General features: G+C 39.8%; 1 protein-coding gene across 1 annotated transcript in view; it reads left to right on the forward strand.

Moving 5' to 3' along the window:
- Sorcs3 (sortilin related VPS10 domain containing receptor 3) overlaps positions 1-26148 on the forward strand; it is a 606876-nt gene that overhangs the window by 374122 nt on the left and 206606 nt on the right. Inside the window, exon 5 of the mRNA XM_046450521.2 lies at positions 21224-21297. Within this exon, the coding sequence (XP_046306477.1) occupies positions 21224-21297 (74 nt within the window). The remainder of the gene's footprint in view (positions 1-21223; positions 21298-26148) is intronic.

A 26148-nucleotide genomic window follows, 5' to 3' on the forward strand; every position in this document is an offset into this window, starting at 1 on the left:
GGATGTGTGTCTCATGTATCCACATGGCCAAGGTACATTGCACAAAACTTTGCCATTCCTAGATTCTCAGATGACACCCATTGGCTGGCACTTGATCCATATCATCTGTGTATAAGACAGGCATCTGTTTTTTTTTTTTTTTTAGAGAGAGAGAGAGAATTTTAATATTTATTTTTTAGTTATCGGCGGACACAACATCTTTGTTTGTATGTGGTGCTGAGGATCGAACCCGGGCCACACGCATGCAAGGTGAGCGCGCTACCACTTGAGCCACACTGTGTTTTGTGCTGCTATAACAATATCTGAGACTGGGTGATTTATTATGAACAAAAGTTTATTGGCTTGTGGTTCTAGAGGCCAGGAAGTCTTAAGACTGAGGAGCCAGCATTTGGTGAGCGCCTTCTTGCTTTGTCATCCCATAGCAGAAGGGCAAAGTGAGGGGAGAGAGAGCACAAGGGACCGGAAATTGAAACTTGAAGTTCTTCTGTGATGAGCATTACTCCATTCATGAGGGTGGAGGCCTCTTAACCTAAATACCTTTCATTAGGCCCCCAGCTCTCAACTCTGTTGCATGGGAGATCATCAACACACGATTTTGGGGGACATTTTCAAACCCAAAACACATGCTAAAATGGAATTAACCAGTCAATTGAATGAATACCTCTTCTGGTCTGTTTTAGGATTCAGTACTCTTTTTTTTTAACCCTTTTGAACTCTGACTCATTCCAATTTTAATAATGAATAATTTTAATAGCTAGTAATTCCCCAAGATGGGATAATTTTGGTTCACTCACTGGGCCCATCTATAAACACATGCTGGGTAATATAAAATTCATCTTCGTAGTTTTACCCTTACAAGTGTTAGGAAGCTCCAAACGTTTGTCTGTCTGAGTGATTTTTCATGGTGTCCCTGTTCTGCTTCAGAGAATGCAGTCAAGAGAGGGGAAAGTTGGGGGAGACATTTTCCAATTTTACAAGCTGTTACTTCCAGCCTTGTGTTTACAAGAATCTAGTTCTAACCACCAAGCAAAGAAACAGAAAGTAATTCTTCCATGAAGAGACCCAGAAGAAACTTCCAATGCTGATTTCTTAGTGAAAGAAGTCATTCTGAGAAAGCTACATAATTTATAATTCCAAATATATGACATTTTGGAAAAGGCAAAATGGTGGAGACAGTAAAAAGATCAATGATAATCAGGGGTTTGGGAAATGAGGAAGAAACAGAGCACAGATTTTTAGGTCAGTGAAATTGCTTCGTTTCATAGTACAATGGTGGAAGCATGTCTTTGTACAAGGAGTGGACTAACGCAAACTGTAGGCTGTAGTCACAATTATCAATATTGGTTCATCAATTATATCAAATGTACTCATTGTTGCAAGATGTTGATAATGCTGTGGGAGGTGAAAGGGTACATGGGAACTCTTTCTTTATATACTACTTTTTTTTTGTCAATTGAAAACCTTGCTACAAAAGACTATTTTTAAAAATAGAAATTCTTAATTTTGGTAATTAAGGTAATATAAACACAGAAAATTCCAATGGTCAAAAGATGACATCTCAGAGATTTTACCCAGACTCTTATTTTGGGACAGTGAGAGATTAGAGAAAGGTCACTGAAAATACAACAGTGGCTAAACTGATCAGAAGTAGATGGATAGGCCAAACATGATGGTTACTCCCTCTGAGCACCTGTTCCAAACTTGGGCCTTTTGAAACAACACCTTCTAAGGTGCCATGATAATCATTAAGCTAGTGATAAACAAGACATTAGAAGAAAAGGGATTTGACAGTAAGATCAGGAGATCTGTGGTGAGGTAGTCCAAGGGTGGCCTGGTTTTTCATGTGCTCCCTCTTCTTCCACCAGTGACATGTTTAGGTCCCTGTCCTCTGCCTGTCTCCTCCCCAGTCTCACTCCTGATAGGAGAACTTGGCTATGCCTTGGGGCAAAGCGACTTCTACGAACTCCTCTGTTGGGTGGAACATGGCTTTGAAATTCTCACCAGTCTCAAATCCACAGTAGAAAACTGAAACCTAAGCCAGCAGATAAATAGGTCTATTTATTTTTATTTCAGTTACTGGTTTCATTTTTTTTATTACTGTGCGTAAACAAGGACTGCAAATAGAAGCACATATGCAGATTTAGTTTTTAATCCCCCAATTCCTGTCTGCTGGCTGCTCTTCCTGCAATTGCTTGGCCCATAACACTGACTGCCTGAGCTCCCAGGCAGAAGAAAGAGCGGGGTTCCCAGTACAGAGGGGAGAGAAGGGCGCTGTGGTGGGGGCCCACTTAGGAAAGCAGACCCTGGTCTTCCCATCTCTGGCACTGATGGATTGAGTCATTGTTTTTGGCAGTTCAGTTCTTTTTGTGCCCGGGGCTGTCTGCACAAAAGCTGTTTGAGTTGGAGGCTGTGTACCATGCCATCTTGGAAATTCTGTATTTTCAGCATTTTAGTCAATGCAAGGAGTAAGAGAAATCATAATTGAGGCTGCCTTTCTATAAATCATGCCACAGAGAGTGAGCACGTCCAAATGTTGGGTCCAATAGAAACTTGTGTCTCTTGCCTGGGGACAGCAGTAGGGGGTATTAGAAAATCAGTCGAGGCATCTCTCTGTGGTTGCTGAGCAATGCACTGAGGAAGAAATAGAAAATAAAGTCTTCAGTTTTCTGGCAAAATTATAAGCTCTAGGTGGGGAGAAGATGGTGAGGAGACAAAGAATAAGAAATTATCGAGATGTGTTTATGATCCAGTTGGAAACAGGAGGGCAAGCTCACATGCAGAGGAGTTCCAATCTCCTACCTGTGCAGGTCAGGAGAAAGGAAGGCACTGACTTAAAGAGAAGCCAGCCTCCCCTTGTTTGGTCTTTGTATTTGGTTCTGTCATGAAAACATTGTCAGGATTTCGTGTTCTTTGTACAATAACGTTAAAGTCCCCCAAACCAAAATGGTGGCAGGAAGCACCTGTATCTACATGTGATACCCACTCCATGTATGATATGCAGTCAAACAGAGCAAAGCTCTAGGTGAGAGTAAATTCTGTTGCAAGATGTTGATAAATTCTGTGAGAGGTGAGAGGGTACATGGGAACCCTTTCTTTATATACTATTTTATTTTATTGTATTATTATTCTTTTTTTGTAAACTGAAAACCTCTCTATAAAAGCCTATTTTAAAAAATAGAAATCCTTAATTTTGGTAATTAAGGCAATATAAATATAGAAAATTCCAGTAGTCAAAAGATGACATCTTACAGATTTTACCCAGACTATCATTTTGGGACATCGAGAGGTTAGAGAAGGGACATTGAAAATACAACAGTGGTTAAACTGTGGGTGAGCTTATTGGTTTTCCTCAAAGGGTTGTGCATACGTTCCTGTTCTTGTATTGACTAAATCAGTAGGAAATGCATTTGACTTTCATCTCTCACTGTTCTTTGGGTATACGCTGTCACACTGGAGGGGCATGGGAACACTTTACAGTCCATCTGTCAAGGTATTGTGTTCAGAGGGAAATACAGCATTGATTTCCTGGGACTCTCCCAGCCCCAGAAATGCAAAGATTTCATGAACTTTGGATGGAATAGAGGCAGGAGAGTAAAGGAGAGAAAGTCAGGTCTTTGCTTGACCCCGTCTTTGCTTTGAAGGAATCTGAGTCATGCTCTGTTTGCCAAGAGGGACTTAAAAAACCCAGACACCTACTCATTTTTCTCCAAAGCAGCCATTGTATTGGGCTTTTCAATCCAGACAACATCCAGAAAAGAGGCAGCCATGCCATGCTTATGCATGTCACCTGACTGCCTCAGAGTTTCTGAATGTGGGACTTTCAGAGAAAATGTGCAATGAAACAGGGCCTGTGTGCCTAGTAAGCAACATTCTTAGCTATTGTAGGATCAGGAACCCTTGCTTTGTGAGCACAATGACTTCACAGTTTTTATATCTTGTTTGTTTATTCCCCTGTTGGATTTCTAGAATAAGTTCTTTTTGAAAATGCTAGCCTCTAACAGCCACACTGAGGGGACTAATGGAGGGGATTGGGTCTCATTTCTCACTTTTGTCTGTCAGTGCTGGGACCAGAGAGAAAGGTAGAGGAAAAAGTACCGTGCCTTCAACAGAGATATTCCTCCAGAGAGCTGTTTTTTTCCTTGCTAATCCTTGGCAGGAGTTGTGATTTTTTTGTGTGTGTGGAGACGATCCTCCTTGCAGAATGGCTTGGAGTTTTGTTGGCATCTCTCCCCCAGAGTGACTCTTGATTATTCTTAAAAACAACAGGTACATCTGGAGGCAAGATCTGCAGGTTGGGTGAATCTGGAACTCTGGCAGTAATAGCTGTGGGCTGTCCTTTGAGCAAGGAGAGATTCATGTGGCACTTAATTTTATGGTGGCTATTGGCCTGCCAGGTTGGCTTTTTCCTAAGCCTGTTTTCCCATGGAGATCCTACAAGCCATTTCATTATCCTCCAGACCATCTGAGCTGGACACATTTGGCTGTGCATTTCTGAGGCCAGCAAAATTACACTTTCTCAGGTTTTCCTTTAGAGAAGCGGAGAGTAGACAACTGGAACTTTGGGGTGTCACTCCAGTGTTCTTTCCATACAGGCTTGAGCACTGCCTGCAATTTTCTGGCTTTAGAACTTGTTTTGACATTTTTTTTTCTTTGAAAAGCCACCTGTTTCCATGTCTGTTTCCCCCAGTAGACCCCACACGCCTGCAGGGAGGCTGGGTTTTGTTTCTGCCTTTCTTTAGCACTTGGCAGAGCACGCAAGATAGAAAATTTACACATAGTGGTTGACTACCCGATACTTCTTTATGTTTTTCTCTACACACACACACACACACAAACACAAACACACATATCTGAAAAATAAGTTAATTCAAGCAACTGGCGATACCCAGAGACTTATTCCTTTCCCTGATTGGTAGGGGAGCAGCAGCACTTCTCATAGGCTCAGAATCCTGGAGTCCTAACCCTGAGTGGTCACTTTCTCTCCAACCCCACAGTGGGGCAGTGCAGCAGGAAATCTCACTACTTTTACTTTCAAAATACATTGCCAATGTGGTCAGTTCCCTCATCCCCTCCACAACTCCATGGATGGGGCCCAAATCTCAGAGCTGTCTGTGGCTCACAGCTGTCCTTTCCTCTTACCAAGTCTTGGGGGTGTTCCTTCCAGAGTGTTCTGCAGTCCCTCCCTAACTTCCCACTAATACACTAGTGCAGGTCATCTCCTCTGTCTTCCCTGGGTGAATGTGGTCACTGCTTCTCCAATCTGGCTGCAAACCCCATGGGTCCCCATGTTTTGCCCTCGAAGAGGAAGCACTGATTGTTACACCTGCAACCACAGCCTTGTCCTCCAAAGCCCTAGGAAGATTCCCACAGTGCAAGGACGGAATACAAGGGAAAATACGCCTTCTGCATGATCTTGTCCCTAGTTTTCTCTGTAATGTCACTGTCACCTCCTGGATCTTGGATCTTCAGTGTTCCTTAAGAGCACCATAGAAACACCCGCTTCAGGGCCTCCCTCTTGCTGTTCTTACCTCCTGAATGGCTGTTTTTTTCAGATGCTCACGTCTCTTGCTCTTTCATTTCAATCAGATTTCTGTTCAGATGTTAGCTCCTCAGAAAGGTCTTCCCTGGCCACCTTAACAAAAAGAGTACCATGTAAGCCCCGTCCCCGGGTCCTGCTTTCATATTCTTCTCAGCAGTGCTCTCTGCATGGTGTTGTGCAGTTGATCTTCATTATCCACAGATTCATATTTACCAGTTTGCTGACTTGCTAAAATATATTTGTAATCCCCAAAGCAATACTCACAGTGTTTTTGTGGTCATGCAAAGAGTGACAAACGTGTCACCTGATGTGCTTAATTCCAGCTGAGGTGCAAAGAGGCCAAGCTCTGTGTTTTGGTCTCAGCTCTTGGGCTATAAACAAGGGTTCTTTCTATGGTCTATTTCATGCCACATTTTCCATTTTTTTTTACTTTTCCTTGGTAATTTCTGTGTTTAACATGACCCCCAGGCGTAGTGCTGAAGGGCCATCTAAGCACAAGAAGACCTTGATGTGCTTTATGGAAAAACCATGTTTGGGAGGCCTTCCTGAAGCATGTGTTACAGAGCTGTTGGCCTTGACTCCAGTATTAATGCATCAGCAATGTATCTTAAACAGGTGTCTTTTAATAGGAACACACCTGGAAAAAAAAGGTGCTATGCTTATTGTTAGATGAAAATTATGTGACCAGAGACTCCCAGAACCTAACCCTGTATTTCCTCTAAAACCAGTGTATCATTATTACCTACATCCGTTATTTATGGTGATTTTATAGAACCCTACTGTCATGAGAAACAAAGGTCAACTCTGTTTGCGTGTTTGCTTACTCATGTCTATATAAAAATATATTTGACTGTTACTCATTCCCCCACTGCCACATTAGCTCCAAAGAGCCAGGGATCATGATCTGTGTGATCTGGAACCAGGCCTTGCTGATGGAAGGTGCTCACTAAATAACTAAATGATTAAATAGATAAATAAGTGAAATTGAGTCCAGATGTCTCATGGGAAAAATCCCAACAAAATAAGTTTCCATCTTCCAGGGAATTTCATGTCACTAGGCATCATGGCAGTCCCTCCTCTTGCTGTGGCCCTGTGAGGTTGGGATCATCAGCAGCTCCCTACCCCCTTGACATGATCCAGTCAAGCTCACACTAATTCTGGCTCAGAAGCTCCATATATCCACGATATGAACCTTGGTCAGTGTGGCTTTGAGCACTTGAGCTGGGAAGTCAGACAGCCTGATTTGAGTCCCAGCCACACTTACTCTTTGTAGTGTAAGACCCTTTGTTTTAGGACAGGTGACTTGCTCTTCTCCAAACCTTTATTTTTTTTTTGTTCCATAAAATGAATTTAACTAGATGTCCTCTGCAGGGTGGTTTTGAGGGTTAAAGGACATGATGGAACCATGTAACCAAGAGTTGAATACAAATGTGCTTTTAGGATGGCAGATCTTATTGTTATTGTGCTTTGGGTTCCTAATGCAGAGAAACAGGTGAAAGGGATGTCAAACCCAGGAGACATTTAAGATTAAAATCCCTTCATCAGAAGCCCTTATCCAAGGCTCAAGATCAGCACCTAAGAGCAGTGCTCAGCCAGCTTTTTTCTGGAAAGGACCAGGCACCAAATATTTTATATTTTCCTGGCTATGTGATTCCTCTTCCAACAATTTAACTTTAAACAAATGAGTGTGGTTGTTTCCATCCAACCTTTATTTACAGAAACAGCTGGGTCATAGTTTGTCAACCACTGCTCTAGACCAATGCTGCTCAATACTGCCTCTGCATTAGGATTAACTGGGAACATTAGAGACACCTGTGCCCAGGTGCTCTCTTCCCAGAGCTTCTGACTTTATTTTTGGGGGGTATGGGGTTCAAGCATCAGGATTGTTTAAACTTCTAGTACCTAAACACAGAGTTGAGAGCCACTGATTTGGATCATCATAGCCATGAACAGGAAAACCTGTAAGCATATGCTGTCTTCCTGCCTCGACCTCAGCTCCTTCCTCAGCCCATTTTCGAATTCAGGGATCAGCACCATTTGAGGCTTTCAGGCAGGGATTGCCAGACTGCAGTGAGTTCCCTTTGTTTAATGCACAGACCATATCACTTTTGTATCTGGAGGGAAGCTGATTATCTGTGTAATGAATAGGTTGTGCTTCCCGGGCATACCGTCCAGCTGTTGCTCTGTATTTAGCCAAGGCTGTGCTTTTGCTGTCTCACTATGTTCCAGCATTGGTGGGTGGACAGAATGGTTCTGAGCAGAAGCCGTCTGTCCCTCTCCTTGCTCAAGGTCCTGGCTTCTCTGATAGAGCTAGGAGTGGGTCCCCAGGATCAGAAGATCCTTGGCTTAAGGTCAAGTCTCTGACTCTCAAAAGGTACTAGAAAAAGCATGAGACACTCCCATCTGTAAGGAGCTCCGAATATTCAACTGGCCATCATCCACCTGAGATGTGGGTATAGGTGGCTAGAGATAGTGGAAGTGCTTGGTTTTGTCTGTCAAGTTTACTCAAGAATGATCAGAGTTTCTTACTGTGTGGTTCCTCTGCATTCACATTAGTCTCATATGGGAGCTAATTAAATTATAGACTTCTGAGTTATGGGCCTTGCTTGCTAAATTAGAATATCTGGAGTGGGGACTGGAATTTACATATTTAACCAGGTATCTGGAAAAAATCTAAAATCTGAGAGCCACTATTCGAGAGCTAGCCCTTCATTCTTTCTTATATAAGAAAACTGAGGAATTTAAAGTATTCCTTTATGTATTACAGATGGGCTACTGATGGAACTAGCACTTGAATCTAGGTCTGTGTATCAGCTAGTTAATGCTGTGTAACCAATTTCCCCAAACTTAGGGGCCTTAGAAAACTGTACATTCATTAGCATTCAGAGCTGTGTGGTTCAACTGGATGATTTTCCAGATCTCAGCTGGATTTGCTCCTGTGCTTAGGTTCTCTTTAGATGGTCTTTTCCCTGTGGCAGGTGACCACTGGTATGCTGTACTGGTGGTGACAGTATTTTGAAGGATTGGGAGTGTCCAAGGCTTCTCAGGGACTACAAAGAGTGGGGACACTGTCTCTTACACCGCATTCTGGTGCGAGAACAAGGAACAAAGACTCCTAGATTCAGAGATGAGGAAATGAATTCTCTCTCTACTCACCCGACAGGTGCTGAAAAATCTCCTCACAGCAGTCGTAGAAACAGGGAGGCTGACTCTGAGAAGACTGCCCTGTCCAGGACACTTGAATGCCTTTACAAAAGTCTTTTACAGATGGTTAGGGGGCACCTGTAGTGAATATTCCCTCGGATTCTATTCCTAGGATCATTGCTCTTGGATGAAAAAATAAAAAAATCCTGTATCTGAAGGGACCAAAGAACTCATCAAGTTTAAACCTCATCTGACACTTTAATTTCCTGATAATATCACCTTAATCAAAGTGTGCATCCATCTTCTGCTCAAACACATCACATAACTCCCTGGAGAGCTTGCCGTGATCTGAAGCAGCTCCTTCCAGCCTCAGAGAGTTGTTATCATTAGAATGTTATTTCTAATATAAAGCCAGAATTGGCTTCTGCCTTGATTTCAGCTTTTGGTCCTGCTTCTGCCCTCTGATGCTGTACAGAAGATAGTCTCATTGCCACCCTCTGCCGCCCCAAGCAACCTTTTCTCACATTTGAAAACAGGTATAAACCTCTTTTTTCATGGGTCAATTTTCCATCCCAAGTTTCTGCACTGTTTTCCTCCAGGATACAGTTTTGAGCTCCCTCACAATTCCTCTTCTTCCTTGAAAACACGTCTGCGTGGCAGCCCAGTTTTGGACTCAGGTGCTCTGAGATTTGCTCAGGTATCTTGAGCTTTGATGTTCTGCTTCAGGAAGCCTGGACAGAAATCGTCATTAAAGTTTATTTTGTGTTAATTAAACCAGACAACATATCCACGAAGGTCTGTCAGGGGCCAACCCTCCATACATGTTAATTTTGTTCCTTTCTTTTTCTTATGAAAGAATGACTTTGAGGTACACATTATTTTTTTCTTTGACTTTAGGAGTTTGAAAGAACTCTTAGATTTTTTCTGGCCTACTCTTAATACTAAGATCATGAGCACATACAAATTTTTGTATTTTTATGTGGAAATATGTTTCAAAGGATGTTTCCTATGGCAGGAATAGCAAAGTCTTCATTTCTTCCCAATTAAAGGTTGCTATTATTGTTTTAATATGCAGAGAGAGTAAATTTAGATTGAATAAACCACCCAACACTAAGGGAGATAAGCTCTTCTCACCTCTTTTAGATGCAGACCTTTGTAAGGGGAAAAAACCAAACCTGAACTTGGAAAAGAGTTAGGGACAAATTGGACATAGCGAAAGGCCAAGAAGGTGGGGGATGCTCACAATAGGATGTGATGTGAAGCCAGAGCCATCACGGGTGAAGGGTGGGGTCACATGGATCAGAACACATGAAGTCAGCTCCCATGGGAACCTGGGTTTTGTTCAAAGGGAAGAGCTCAATATGAGACTTTTCTGAAGCATCGTGTACGGAAATGAATAGACTCTGATTGCAGAGGAAAACGGTCAAGGAAATAGGACTGTGGAGACAAAGGAATGGATTTTAGTAAATACTATGCAAATTGTTTGTCAGATTGTCTTATGTTACTATTAGCTCAGAAAATACTTTCAGGTATAAAAGAGGATAAAATGAATCATGAAAATGATTTGTAAATAAAAGGTGCTAGACAAACTCAAAGTAGAGTGTCATTCATGCACAGCATATCCAAATGAGCCATTATTCCTGTGAGGTTATATTAACTTGTTTTTCTTTTAAAATCAAGCAGCTAACAAAAACTGCAGCAGAGTTTAGTGAAAATAGCATTGAATTGGAGTTGAGGCCCCTGGGCTTGACTTCCAGCTTCATGACCAACTACCTGTGTGCTACTAGCAATTCTCCTAGGTTCTGTGAGCCTCAGAGAACTGCCCAGATGATCCCTGAGGATACTTTCAGTGATGAAAACATGATTCTGTGATCCTATGTGGTCGGGAAGCCCAGTGGTAGTTTGTGCCAACAACTAAGGATTTTGGATGGGGTTCCTCTCTTCCAGGACTTTCTATATGTTTGATAAGACAACTTGAAGTTTGGGGGCATAACTAAATGAACCAATGTTTGGATGGATTAAACAAATACATTTAAAGAGATATAAGTGAAACCTATTAGGAGTTGACTGTATGCTGGTGTTAAATATGCAAAAAGAGAGATCTCATGCAGAATACTCTTTTTCTCATCAGTTTCTTATAGTAGGGCATTTTATGAGTTTCCTTTTAAAAGTAATTCCAAATTTTTAGTTTTGTAAGCTTGCCTCATTGAGCCGAGTGCGGCCAAGGATGGCTTCAAGGAAAGAGAATTAGAGCTGATGTTGAAATAAGAGTAGAATTTAGGCAAACTTGGGAAGGTAAGAGAGGATTGTACTTCAAAAGACCTGAAAAGAGCTAGTCATGAGTTCATTCACAAATATTCATTGAGCATTTACTTTCTTACACCTGACACTTGATAAGCACTATTAAAGAAAGGAAGCTAGATGTTGTTAATGTAACTGTACAAGTATTTTCATACTTTGATGACTGTTATGAAATAAAAGAACAGAGAGCCCCAAAAGGAAGTGACATTGGATTTGGTGCTTCCCTTAGGATGTACTATTTCTGCTGATGCCTGAAGTGTGAGTAGAATCTAAGTACATGAAGGGAAAGAAGGAGACATGTGGAGCGGAAGAAGAGTGTTCTGGGTAGAGAGGGGCATCATGTGGAATGACCCTGAGACCAGAGAGGTCCATGGCATGTTTGAGAAACCAAAAGGGAGCTAATGTGAATGGGATTTGGAAAATAAGGGGAAAGGGGAGACTCCTAAGGGCAAAGGCAGATGGAAAATGAACTTGATGTTACTAATTTGCCAAAATGTAGACATCAGTGTCAGTATGAGCCAGTTTCCGCCTGCTCCATTGGAGAAGGGCACTCTATACCATAGGGTGGACATTGGGTTATGGGGCTAGCCTCATCTAAGCTTTGTGTCCTCAAATGGGCCTTTAGAGGCACAAGCATCTCTCCCAGGGAGTAGGACACTGTGTCGGGAAATAGAGCTTTGATCATCCAAAGGTAAACATGAAGTGTATGGAATCGGAGGCATAGTTATAAGGCTAAGTCTGAAGGTCATACAGAACTATGACAAAAATATGTCAGCTGTCACAGTCTGCTTGAATTGCTTTCTTGCAAGTGTAACACATCCAAGACTACATGTTTCCCTTTCCTTTGTTCATTATATTTAAGGAACACTAAATGAAAACCCTGACCTTGGATGTCTCCTTATACGAAGTCTAGGATTCCAATCTTCATAGACATCAGTATCAAGGAATGATCCCCAGTCCCCCCTTGCAGTCACCCAGCACAAAAAACACTTGAGACAATTAAATGTTGACCCCAGCAATTGCATCCAGCCCTGAATTATATGTCAGGCATTCTTGCTCCCTCTTCCTCAAATTAGGACTCCCACTGCACTGTATGGGGTTGAAAATGAAGCAGGATAGATACAGAGTATTTTTATGGAGAGTCCACTTCACTTAAAGAATTTGGAAGAAGGGCATCATTTATTTTAAGCAGATTTATTTTAGAGAAGACTACAATATATCTATGGAATTTTAAGATGAGAATTAAACAGGTGAAACATACCTGCCCTCATATCACACTGCTTAAGGTCAAATCTCCAGATTTCTAGAGGGGTGTTTGATTCCCTTTGGCAATTGCACATGCTTTGATGGAAATCATTGAGAAGCAGTAGGTCTTAAATTGTTTTTTTTTAAATTTTTTTTGTCATCTTCTTTTTTTTTGATACTGTTTATAGGACACCTGTTTTTTTTTTTTTTTTGTATAAACTTCATAATGAATTTCATGAATTTGCTGTAAAAGGAGAATTTGGGGAAAGGTTTTTTTTTTTTTGTGTGTGTGTGTGTGTGTGTGTGTGTGTTGGAACTTTCCTCTTTTAGGTTTCAAGGGGAAGTGTTTTGAACACTTCATAAACAATATATATCTATGTACATTATTCTGCTTTTGTAGCCTCCACTTTGCCAATCTTCAAGTTTTTGTTTTATCTACCTTCTTTTGGGAGTGTCTCTTCCTTCCTCTTGAATCCTTGAGATTTCCTTGTTTGGAACCCTTTCCGACTCTGCCTTATCCTCTTTTCCATTGTGCCCAGTTACACCAAAGAGCAGTAATCTGGGGCCAAGTGAAAAGCACTCTTGAAGGAAGATGAAATAATGTTTTCTGTTTATCTCCAACATCTTTTGTAATGACCATAATTTTTCATCTTGGATATCTACAATTTGGGGGTGGAACTTATTCTTCAGGCCAGCTTCTACTCATCCATTTTGACTTAGCCAATGGACCCTACCCAAGACAACAGAACTGGTGACTCCTTCCTGTGGACGCTCAGCATTCCAGCTCTGCCTCCATTGGCATGGACCTCGTGTGTTGTGCTTATCTCTCCATATATATCTATTCCTAGGGAGGCCTTGAGTTTCTGCCAATCAGGGAAGATTGTGTTATTCTTCTTTGTTATCATTCATAACACTGAGGCTAGCATATGCTAGGTGCTCACTTAATACTGAATGAATGAATGAATGAAATTATTTCAGTTCATTGACTACAGGGAGTAATTTATAGTTCCAAGATTCTTTTATTCATTTGGCCAAAGAACAAGTCTAATGCCAGAGATCAAAAACTCAGAATATAAGTTGTTGCATTTCATAATGCAGAGTTTTAGAAATGGAATGGAATTGACTTCAAGGTAGGGTTTCCAGATAAAATACAGGATTCCTAGTTAAATTTGATTTTTAAATTAAAAAATAGAATCTGTGTGTCCTTAATATTGCATGAGACATACAAAACGTTATTAATTTTTTTTTTGTGAAATACAAATTAGTTTGGAATTATGTATTTTTATTTGCTAAATCTAGCAATGCTATTTCAATGTCAAATAGCCCTCCTCTCTTCTTGAGGCAGGTGTACATCTACACTGAGAGATAGGACATTAAGTCTTGGTCCTTATAGATCATCTGGTGATCTGGATCAAGACATACCTTGTATATCTCATCTGAAGTGTATTTTGAATTTGTTACCAAAATGAAAAATGTACAGATTTCACAGAAAAATCTGAATTTTCAAGTTCCCTTGAAAAATGATAAAATCTGATGACACTGGATCAGCTCTGCTCTCTATCTGTGGAATAGCTTAGGCCCCTTTTAGCTGGAGCATGAACTCCCTGAGTCTCTTCTTTCTCCCCCTCACTATGGTGAAATGCCACCTGTTAAGCATCCTCACATTTGTACTCTGGTTTCTTAGAGCTGAGAGGAAAGTGAAACATTTTTTGAAGTTTTGTCTCTGTCAAAAACAGGAAAACAAAAGATATCCCTAGAGGATCAAGTGTTTCAATAAAAATGGGGAGAAAATCTCGCTAATCTTTCTACCTGTGTTAAGTGCTTGCAAAATGAACCTTCATCTAAAGAATACAAATAATGTTTACTATTCTTACACTTCCCTCAAGTTTTCCTACCATGGTCTTGGAGGATTTGAGTTCTTGATCTTCACTAGAATGTGAGATCCTTGAAGGCAGACACTTTCTGTCTGTGTCTGTCCACTGATGGATCCTAAGCCCATAGAACAGCACTTGGTTCTTAATGAGCATGTGATCAATATTTGTTAAATTGAACATGAATGATATAAGCTGAGAGAGAGAGAGAGAAATGAATGAACTCAATGGATAGATATCTTCAAAAAAGAAGGAAACATGCTGCTGTCTGAAAAAGAATGGCAGAACTAGGTGAATAGTGTGTCTTTTAAAAATAAATGTCTTTATGGTGTAGCTCTCTTCTATCTATTTCCCAAGGTCAAGGAAGATGGCAGCTGAGGGACAAAGCTCTTGTCTGAGTCCTCAGAACACAGGGTAATAGTAGGTGGGTGTGTCCTCCCCAGTAATGAAGAAAGGGAATCTTTAGAGAATGCCAGAGGAAGGAACCCACACAGACTTTGCTGCTGTGTGGCCCTGGTTTCTCTTTTCTCTCTTGTGAGCACTGCTACAATCCGTGGGCTTTTCCCTGCTTTCTTTGTTTTGTTTTGTTTGCTTCCTTGATTTGCAGCACTGGAAATGAAACTCAGGGCCTTGCACATACCAGGGAAGTGCTCTACCCGTGAGCTACACCCGCAGTCGGCATCATTTTATTTGACGTCAACAACCATCATGAGCATAATTCAGCAAAATGCTACCTGGAAACCTATAGATTTTTTTAGAAAAACTCAGGGAGTTATACATCAAGTTGGAGCTTTCCTACAGGGAAGAGCTTTTATATAAATGTATTCCCACTCCTCCTTCCTTTCTAAGATGGAGATGGGATGACTCAAGGGTATCTGACCTGAGTACTAAAAGATCCCCTAAATGAAGACACCAGCAAAGTGTGTATTTTGCTGTCTTTTCTGACTCTGTCTTATTATCTCTGTAAGATTATTATGCATTTCTATTTCTTAGACAGTATCTTTGGGGGGTGGGGTATATAGGACAGAGAAATATAAGCAGATGAAGGTTTGACTTTGAACCACAGATTCAACAATCTGGCCCTGAGCTGGACTTCTGGCCTTACAATGAAATACCTAGGTAAAGACAGGGAAGCAACAGAGAAACGCAGCAAGATCTGTCACCATCAGCTGGCTCCAGCTGCCTGCTCCCTGTGGTGGCTATGGGATGCCTGTGGTTTCCTGGGGCTGGGATAACAAAGTGCCCTATACCAGCTGACTTAACAACAGAAAGTTATTGTTTCACAGTCCTGGAGGCTGGAATGATAAAACCAAGATGTTGGGAGAGCCAGACTTCCTCTGAGACTCCTGGAGGATTCCTTCCTGGCCTCTCCCTGGCGTCTGGTGGGTTGCATCAATCTGAGACATCCTGTTTGTGTGTAGGTGAATCTCCAATCCTCTGTTTTCACATGACCTTCTCCCTGTGTGTCTTCACCTTGTCTTTCCTCGGTGGCTGCCTGTCTCCTTATAAGGACGGCAATCATATGAACTAAGGTCCACCCTAATGACCTCATCTTAGCCTGATTATATTTGCAACGACACTATTTCTCAAATATCTCTGTAAGATCACATTGAGGAATGTGGGGAGTTTGGACTTCAGCATGGCTTGTCGGCAAGATGTATATTGACCTCATAGCAGTGCCCAATGCTCCTAATGACCTCATATTATTTTTTTTGTACTTAAACTTTCCAGGTACAATCCGTTGTTCTTTCTGTAGAATATGCCATTGATTAAATTGCCTTTTTAGTTCGCCAGCTATCAGATGCTTTCCCCCTGGCAGGCTGATGTAATTAGGGAACTAATAACTGAATCAATAAGGAAAAGATCAGGTTCTTTCATATTTTCCACTTGTTCTGATGATTCATTTAGGATTCTCCGTGTGTGTTGCTGCTGCATATGAGCTTGTTAAGGATATGGGGGCTGTGATCTGGTTTGTTCTCTGGTAATGTTCAGGGATGATGTCTTTGCAGGGATGGGCATCATGAGGCAGGATGTGGAGCAGAATGTGGCCTCATATAGGAAGCTTTGTATAAAAAAGGGGTGTTTTTAAAGATGTTTATTGTTTGGAAGGCACAATAAATGCATTGGGTTGAAGGTGTGAAGGGATATATTATAAGCATCATGGGCACCCACACAGTACCTGTCCAAGGAAGGATTCACCAGTGTCCATGACAGTTTCTGTGATATACTACTGTTCCATGGAAAATCTCATTTTCTTTGTCTAATTCTAGTCACCTCATCAAAATTTTGAAGTTTTAGTTCTTGGCCTTTAAATTTTTAAAAATTTTAGTTAGTGCATTAAAATTATACATAAAATAAAATTTATTGTGATACAGTTAAGTATGAACATAGCATAATTTTGTCAATTTTATTCCTCAGTTTCTTCCATTTCCAACCTTTTAAGAAGTGACTTGAGAGAAAATATAGTAACATATACATTATAATCAGAAACTTACAATAAAATAATAAGCATATAAATACAATAAAATGTTAGTTTATATTACCATCAAATTATAATACATATTCACTATAAAATCTGGAAATGATGAAACTCTTTTAAAAACCTGTAAATTACTCATAATCTTATAATTCAGAGATAACCACTGCTAATATTTGGACATAGTCCCTTCTAATATGTTTCAAGAAATTTTTATAATATCTAAGTAAAATTGATGACAATAGATATATTTGTAATTTAAATGAACAATAAATATATCATGAGCATTTTCATACCATTAAATCATCTTCTAAATCTTACTACTGAATGTTCAGTATGTGTTTCATTTTCATCTGAATGTTCAAACTTTAATATTTTAGTTACAAAAGTAATTCATGTACATAATAATTTTTAAAAATCTTGATGAACAAAAGAAGGAAATACTGATTGCCCACAGTTTTTCCATTATAGTCATAAATCATATTAATATCATGGCACAAATGCATTGCTGGGTAAATATAGGCATTGCTATGTTCCACTGACCTGGGCTTATTTATTTATTTATTTTTATAGCCCTAGCATTTAGTTTCATGCCAAGAGTCTGGTGACTGTTTAACTTTTAGTGAATGACTGAACGCATGAATGACTGAATGAACATTTAAATGAAGGGGAAGAACAAATGTTGTAAGTTAAGAGACTGCAAAATCTAGCTTGTGGGAGAATAAAAATACATTTTAGACTCAGCAACTTGCTATAGATTGAGAGACAAGGTAGCTAACCCAAGGCCCTTAATGAATTGCAGCTTGCTCTTTCTGTTCGTCTGAATCAGCCTCTAGGCAGAGAATTCAATTTAATTTTTTCCCCATCAGTCAAACCGAAGAGCTGAAAAAGCAAAACCAAAGACAAGGGAGGCAGCAGGTGGAACAGGCTTGTATGAGATCAGCACCATCCTTTCTGTGTTGGGAAGAGCCTAGGATGAGAGGATCTACGCTTCCCCCAGGGGTGGGCCCAGGAAGCACTCTCCCTGGTGGAAGGACTGATCGCTTTCCTAGAGGACAGGGACCCCAACAGTGTTTTGTGACCCTCATGGTTTTGGCCTGTTTGAAGCAGAAGAAGATGCAATCCTGTTGGGTTTTATTTGAAGGAATTTGGGGGCCTCGACTTGCTATGTTTGAAATCAGGGTTGACAGAGAGATCTTTTGAGTTATAGGAGGTTCCAAAGTTTCTTCTACATGAATTGGAAAACATGTGCCTTAAGTCTGAGCATCTGTCTCTCAGACACCTGCCATGGGAAGGAGAGGGAACCATTTCTTTAAACTCTACATGGATAACTCAGTCCTTGCAATTAAATGTATGGCTGTATCATTCCAAGTGGGATGATATGGTCCTTGCAAAGTCTCTCTTTCCTCTCCCCGCCAGTGTAAATATACATGTAAGTATATATAGACAGACATTCACAAATAGATACATAGATAGATGGACAGGTGGTCAATCTCTTCCTCCTTTGACCAGCAATAGTCGTCATATCCCAGCTTCCTCCTAGGCGCTCTCCCAGCATCCAAGCTCAAGACATTGGCCATATTGTCACCTTTGCTCTTACTGCGTTTTCCACCCAGTAAGTCTCCACACACCTTCTCTCCTATCCACACCACCTAGCTCTAAGGGCTTTGCTCAAGACATATTTCTCAGGAAACCTTATTGTTCTATTTCTACCCATCAGTCTTTCCAGAATATCAACTTTTACTCTGTTGCCCCCTTGATGTGGCTTCTCTGTATGTGTATCTGAAGGTCAGGGAAAAGTTACACTGGTCTCTTTCTAAAAAACTAGATGTGAAGCACAGAAAGACAAATCGAACATGACTCACATGTATGTGAGATCTAGAAAAAGTGAACCTCATAGAAGTTAAGAGTAGATGATTGGGTTTGGGGTCTGAAGAATATAGTTTAGGGTTGAAAGAATTGGAAAAAGGGAGATGTTAATCATACAATACAATGTTTCAGTTATACAGGAAGAATAAGCCCTGTGTTCCATTTCACAGAATGGTTAACTATAATAAATTCATCATATATTTCAAAATTTCTAAAAGAATAGACAAGTATTTTACCACATACAAAAGATAAGTTATGTGAGGTGATGGATTTGTTAATAAACATGATTTAGTCATTCCAAAATATATTCCGAAGCATATGTCAAGACATCACATTATACTTCATAAATATAATATCTAGTTATTATTTTTCATTTCAAAATAATTAGAAGTGGTCTTGTACGTACATAACTTATTGGGTTTAGAGCCAGTATTGCCTTATTCACTAAGTTGGTAAATAAAGAAAGGGACTTGGAGACAATTGGGGGATAGTTTTGTCTGTTTTCCTCATGTTCAGAGTTGGACACACATAGAAGTTAGTCTTTTTTATGAAAGTGAGACCCCAGTTTGCATAGATAGTTTGAGACTTTATGTGTTTATGTGTGATGGTAGAGTTTATGTGTGATGGTAGAAACTTGTGACTGGCATCCTGATTTTGCAGATAGTTCCTATTGACACTTTTCAGCACCAATAGTTGATGCCTTCAAATGCAAATACTAATTTATGTGTACACTTCACTATCTTATAGGCTATATTGAAGACTGAAAGAAATGGTTCAAATTGATTCTCTCTCTCTCTCCCTTTCTCTCTCTCCCCACATGTACATGCATGTAAATGCATAACTTACTAACTTTCTGTATATGATTGTGTATCTATATACCTATCTATATAAATGTCACTTACTATACAAAGAGATGATTTTTCATGCTGCCAGAATTTTAAAAATTGCTGGATTGAATTGAAATGCATCAAAGTTTCTGCAAGCTCTGTAAAACTTGGAGATTTTCAGAAGGTCATACAGAAAAGGATTTTTCTCTGAATTGTAAGGTTGGAACTTTTATGACTTAGAACTTCACAAATGGTGATGTTCGGGAGAGCACAGCCCTACAGTTAAGAGATATTGGGAAGGTTATTTCAGGACTATACTTTACCTGCCCTCTTTCTATAAACTTAAGCACCCTTTATTTCTGGCTTCGTTTATTTCACAACCTGTAAACATTTGTGGAAAAGAAACGTAAACATGGGGGGATTATCATGATATGCTAGCACCAGTTCCATGGAAGGAGACTTGAACCAAGCATCAGAAAACCGAAATCCTAGTTCCTTTGGTCAAAACTTAACTTCTCCAAAACTGAGTTTCATGAAATAGGAGGTGGGTGTGCTCACCTGTTATATGCCAACCACTGATACACAAAGGTGAATCAGGCATGGATCAACTCTGCCTACAAAGATCAGAGGTTGCTTAAGGGCATGTGTTTAAGTTAGTAATGGCCACCCTACTTTCCTTTCTGGATTATTGTAAGTTTCAAATGTATGTGAATAAGCCACAAGTCAGAATAATAATAATAATTATTATTTTTATAGTAATAAATTATTATTATATATTATAAAATAATATTAACTATTATTATTATTATTATTATTATTATTATTATTTAAGTGTAGTTTGATTCAGATATTATACTTCAGTTCACTTATGTAAATGAAAGAAATCCCTTCTTAGTCTCTTACAAGTTGTTGTCCTGTCCTGGATATAAAGGGGTTACAATCTACCTCCTTAAAATAAGTGAACATGGATTCAGACTCCATCAGTTATCCAGAAGGTTCTCTTTAATTTTCCCAGAGTCCGAGGTATTCTCTGGAATTTTTTCTCATCCCATGAGTTGCGATCCATCCTGACCTGTTTATTTTTAATTACAGATATTTATGAGACAGATATTTCATGAACGCGTTGTATGTATTCAAGGAATGTAGACACAACTAAACAACAGACAAATTTGAAAGACATCCCCATATATCACACCATGTTCAGTGCTCGGTAGAATCAAAAGATGAGAAAGATGAGAGATGAGTGGGCTGGAGTGCTTAGAAAATGCTTTTTGTGAAGGCCAGATTTGCGCTCGCTTTCATGGGTGGGTAAATTTTATTTAAACATAAGGGTGGCCTATCCTTGCTGTCTTGCAAAGATGTGGGAGTATAAATGAGCTGATGTCTCTGGTGGCATTGAGGCATTCCATTTTGCATCATCCATATCAAAGCAGTAATAGAAAACAGTGAAAGAGCACAACATTTTGCATTTAATATTGGCTCAGATACTAGCTAGTGAACACTTTTACACATATGTTCTGCTTTTCCTGGGAGTAAGGAATCTGACTTTTCTTTATCTTCATGTCCCTCAGAGTATCTTGTGTGTAGGAGTTGTTCAGTAAATTGCTTCTTAGTAAATGTTGCTGGATTGTTTGAAGTGTAACTAGAGACTACATGGAGTTTGAAGAAAAAAGACATAATTTTATGAAGGGATTTATCCCTAAAACAGGCAGTGATGGCCATTGGAAGTGGATTTATACCCAGCTCAGAAACACTCGTTGATCTGGCATCTTCTTTGCTAAGATAGCCAAACATGGCTGCATTTTTAGTTGGTCATATTCTGGGGTTTTAGTTGGGTACAGTGGATGCTAGCTTGGGTGTTAGCACTTTGGTGTTGGGATGGTCCGGGGAGGACACCTGTGTTCCTGTTTAACAGTGGTGCTTACCTTCTCCTCATTTCATTGTTTTGCAGCTCTACAGCTCCATGGACTTTGGAAGACGGTGGCAGCTCATGCATGAGCGCATCACACCCAACAGGTTTTACTGGTAAGCCACTTCCCCACACGCGTCACACTCTTGGTAAAGAACTATGAGAGAGCAGAGTACTGTGGGTAGCCCTGGACACCTTTAGCACTTGAAATCAAATGTGTTCTAGCCCTTTGGTACTCAAAGAGGAATTCATGGATCAGCAGCAACAGCATCACTGGGGAACTTGTTAGAAGTGCAGAATCACAGGCTGCATTGAGATTTGTGGAACTGAAATCAGCATTTAATATGATCCCTTGAGGATTCTTGTGCCCATGAAAATTTGAGAAGTTCTAGATTAGAAAAGGGTCAAGATCAGGTGCTCTTAGGGACATTCTAAGCTCCCTTCTTTTTCAAAAAGCATATATTTTATGTACCTATTCTTAAAATAACCAGTATTTCCCCAAATGTACATTGAAGAATAGTAATCATACTAAAGTCTTCTCCTTTCATAGGAGATTTTGTGGTCAAATAAATTTAGGTCATGATTACCCAGGTCTACATTCCTGGAGACTCACAATTCATATTAGGACATTAAAGACCCTGGAGGAGCATGAGGAAAGAAGCCTGCCAACCTGGCATCACCGATTCTTGAATTCATTGCATACAATCCTGCCCTCCCGTCACACCTGATAATTCCTCAGAACTACCTCCATGGTGCAGCATTTGAAAACACATTTTTATAAGTGTGACTCCATGTTTCAAATGAAAAATTAGCCCTTCCTCTTAATCAGAAAGTGTTTTCATTAATAGGTGCATCAATTCTTAGGTGCCTACGATTGATTTTTACCTTGGTTATAACAAGTTCACTATAAATTTGTCTTGTGCAAATCCTTGCTCTACTGTGAAAATGCTTCTCACCTGTATCTTGCTTTCATTTCAGCAGAAAAAGGAACAGACAAAGGGATAGGATAAATCACAGACCAAAGTATCTACTATACTTAATTATACATTTAATTCAAACCCAAAATTTACCATGTCTGAAAGTAACACCTATTAATGCATTTTTCAAACAGCTTATTTCTATTCCCTTAAAAAAATCACACAATAGCTATTTATGCCTTGCACAACATAGGGCTGTTATGTGTGTATGCTGGGGGACAATGGTGACAAGTATCTTGTGTACATATACATTCACCCTCACATCTTTGGAAGCAGTGGTTTCACCTGGTCCCCTCTGCATCCACAGAACTATGTCCATAATTATAAATGGTGATTGCCTATGCCTACTGTAAAAATCAACTGTTTTATAGTACACAGTTCAGAGTGCCTGGAAGAGAAAGAGAATCTGGGAGTATTGCTCTCCACTCAACACCTGGTCTATTCTCAGTACTTTTGTTCCTATGGGCCAACTATTATTTTATCTATAACTCTTATTATAGCTATTATTTGGTCCATGTTTGGTACTCCAGATTTTTCAATAGACTAAGGCAGAATAAGGTAATATTTGTTTTTCTGATATACCAGACAACTAACTATAGCCTTTGCTCAGCTGAGATGGACCAATTTCTCATTGTGCCATTCTCAGTGTGCTCAAAATTCCCTCCAAATAGAGGAAAAGGGCTTCTGCTGTTTCTGGAACAAACTCTTCTGATGATAAGGCAGTCGGCCAACTCGGGAGTCAAGTTGATGGAGAAGGAAAGCACAGTAGACTGCATGAGCCTTGTCATCATTTCTAAAGGAAATTAGATTAAGTGGATGAAGGGCGCATTTTCCTATCTTTTGCAAAGAACAAGATGAGAATGCTGCAGCTGTTGCCCCCTGCCCCACCCCCTTTCTTTGTGTAGCAGGAAGAATAAATCCCCAGGCCCTGATAATTGTATTTCATCTCTCCTCCACTCTGTGATTCTTTCATATATGCCCCATGGGGAAATATAAAAGTTAGTGCCCGTGCTGGCTAGCCAAGGGGTAGCTGAACATCCCATTTTTGTAATTATCACTTCTCTCTTTCTGATGTATAATTGCTGAGATTATTCTTTTAGGTGTCATAGGAGTCACAGAGGAAGAACTTATTTTATGTAATCTGTTTGTTTTTTTTTCCCCAAAGACAGAATCCAGGGTTGTCTAAAGTTCTAAACCATTTATGCAGTGAAGACATGGTGCTGTACATTAGGGATATGTTTTATATCACCTTAAGAAAAGACAAAATGTCCATCTATCTGAGGGTAGAGCAAAGTTCAGCTTCAGTGGAACTTATTTAACCTATGTTTTCCTCATTCTGTAATGGGAATAATGCTTTTCCATCAATTGCATAAGGTTTTGGACAGAATCAGATGTGATCAATTGGAGACTTGGCAATTTCACTTCTCTACTTTAGACTTACAATCTGTAAATTATAGGTCTTTAAGTATGCTGTACTGAAGTACTTGAAGTACTTTAAGTACTATGTTGATTAGCAATCCTTAAGAACATAACTTATAAATGAATCTTTTTCTGGGCCACGAATGTGAATGGCATTCACATGGTTGGGCAATGTGCCTGTGGACCCCTGATAACTTCTGAATGGGTCTAATTTATTGTCAAGAATTTACACCTCACCCTAACGTTGTTCTCTAATCTCTTGTCTGTTGTGGTAATTGCTGTAATATACAATGTAATGGAAATACATCGGGAATTGAGAGGTACTATCATCATTATCATTATCATTATCATTATCATTATTTTTTTTCACTTTTTGTTTGTGCCCCAGAGTGCTTATGGGGTAGGCAGGGTGTGGGGTATGGTATCCATCAACATCAGTAATAAAAGCTTCATCTGTAGAAAATATTTTGTTTTTATGAATTCTAACCGTTCTAACACCATCCAGAGGTCACCTAGGACTCTTTCACCCTGAAATGACTCAGCCATCAATCTCATGTCTCAGGAAAAGGGACAGCTGACCTAAAAGTTTCTAGTTTATATGTGATCCTTCCACACACCTGGTACTGGGTTAGCACGTACTCCCATTCATTACCCCAATTGCTTCAGAAGTAAGAATTTGTAGGGAGAGCATGTGAGTAGAATAAATATCCTAACATTTCCCCTTCACTCTTGCTATACTTTGCTTGGGTAGAGTGGTAGTCATGGGGAGGGGTATTCTGTTCTCCCCCCCTCTTTATAATCCTACTGAGCTGCAAATGAATAATATTCCCACCTTTCCCTTGGAAGATCTTTACCAGGCAGGCACACTCTGCAAGTGGAAAGGTGTTTTCTCTGCACATCCAATCTGAACAATTGTGGCTCACAGCTTTACCCCTATTGTCCTGCACTCTTCCCAGGTGTTTGCCCTCTTTGGGAATTCTTTTCAATTACATCACAGAGAGATCAGGTCTTCTTGAAGTCCCTATAAAACTGGAATTTCCTCCTAGTGCCTCTGATTTCTAATGGCATTCATTACTATAGAATTGTGAAATGGGAAAAAGAATATCTCAAGTGTTCTCTTTTGCAAAGATAGTCATTTGCAATCTCTTCTTAATTATTCTCTCTACTGAAAGGGAGGGGAGGAGATCCTTCTTATCATTATTACAAGAAAGTGTTTTGATAAAGTAATATCCCCTCTAATGTCAGGAACTTCAATTTTTACCCCCCTTACCTAGTTTCTGGGGCACTTGGATTGCAACATGGATAGTCTTGAAAGTTAGAAACCCTCTAAAATGTCAAGGGGTGTAGAAGTTCCAGATCTGACATGTTAGAAGATGCAGGACAAGGGTGTCTTGAAGACTGCTCTTTGATCTGCTCTGAGGCTATATCACTACTATAGAGTGGCTGATGTGTAGTGACATTCAGAATGGGCTCTCGGTCTCTGTTGTACTTTTCTCAAGGCCAGCCTGCAGAATTGTAGATTTCTAGTGGTGGTTGGATCAACAGCTTCTAATCTGCTCTTTAAGAAAGGCTACAGAGTCAGTGGTAAGAACAGAAAGGCAAAGTGTGTCCATCTTGGTGTGTGTAGACAGGAGGTCCTGGAAAAAGTCCTTTAACAGAGAAAGGGGTGGCCTGGAATAAAAGTATATAGCAGAAGTCCTATCTTACATTGTTTTTATTTTCCAAGTCTCCTTTTTATGTGCATAATACTATTACATGTGAACTTGTACAATCTGCCTTTCCCCTCTTAATCTTCTATTACAGTGATTTTATGTCCTTATAAAATCTTTATAATCATCACTTTTAATTATCCATGCAACATTTCATGATGCAAAGATACATCCTTTATTACTCTTGCTTATTTTTATTGGACACTGAAAATTCTCAGTTTTCATTATCATAAGTAATGGTTTCATGGATATTTTTATGCATAGTTCTTTCTTATCTAGAATTGCTTTCTTGGGCCACTGTCCTAGGTAGCCCAAATAAAAACTTGATTGTGTTTTTCCTAGCATCAGCAGAGTATTAGATTCCATTGGTGCGGTCTCTACATTCAACACTGAAAGAATTTCTGAGTAATGTAGTTTTTACTGAATATTTTCTTCAGGGAGTTGCAAAAAAACATGATATCTCACAATTCATGACTCTTCCTGAAACTCCTCCATCCACATATGTCTCTTCTATGTCCTATTGTCATTAAGAGTTACCTTCTCACCATTTTTCATGGGCTCTAAGACAATTTTGCTATAGGGTTTTATTGTCTACTGTCTATTCCCTTCCAGAGTTCCCACTACACCTATGTCCTTTCCCTCAAGTATCATAGCTTTTTAAATATAGAACCACCTTCCATCTCTCCTTTACTCCCCATTTATCACACTCACCCATCCCCAGAAAATCAATATAATATTCCTTATATGCATATTCCTTGGGATATAGGGGGTGAGATATTGGTAATAGAGTTTAATATTTCTGGTTTAATTATGACTAGAAGAGAAGTTGTTACATCAAAAATTGTACATTTGGGCTGGGGAT

This window comes from Marmota monax, unplaced genomic scaffold (genome assembly GCF_021218885.2).
Source record: "Marmota monax isolate L192 unplaced genomic scaffold, Marmota_monax_Labrador192_F-V1.1 WCK01_AAM20220418_F8-fsc00004, whole genome shotgun sequence".
Taxonomy (NCBI): domain Eukaryota; kingdom Metazoa; phylum Chordata; class Mammalia; order Rodentia; family Sciuridae; genus Marmota; species Marmota monax.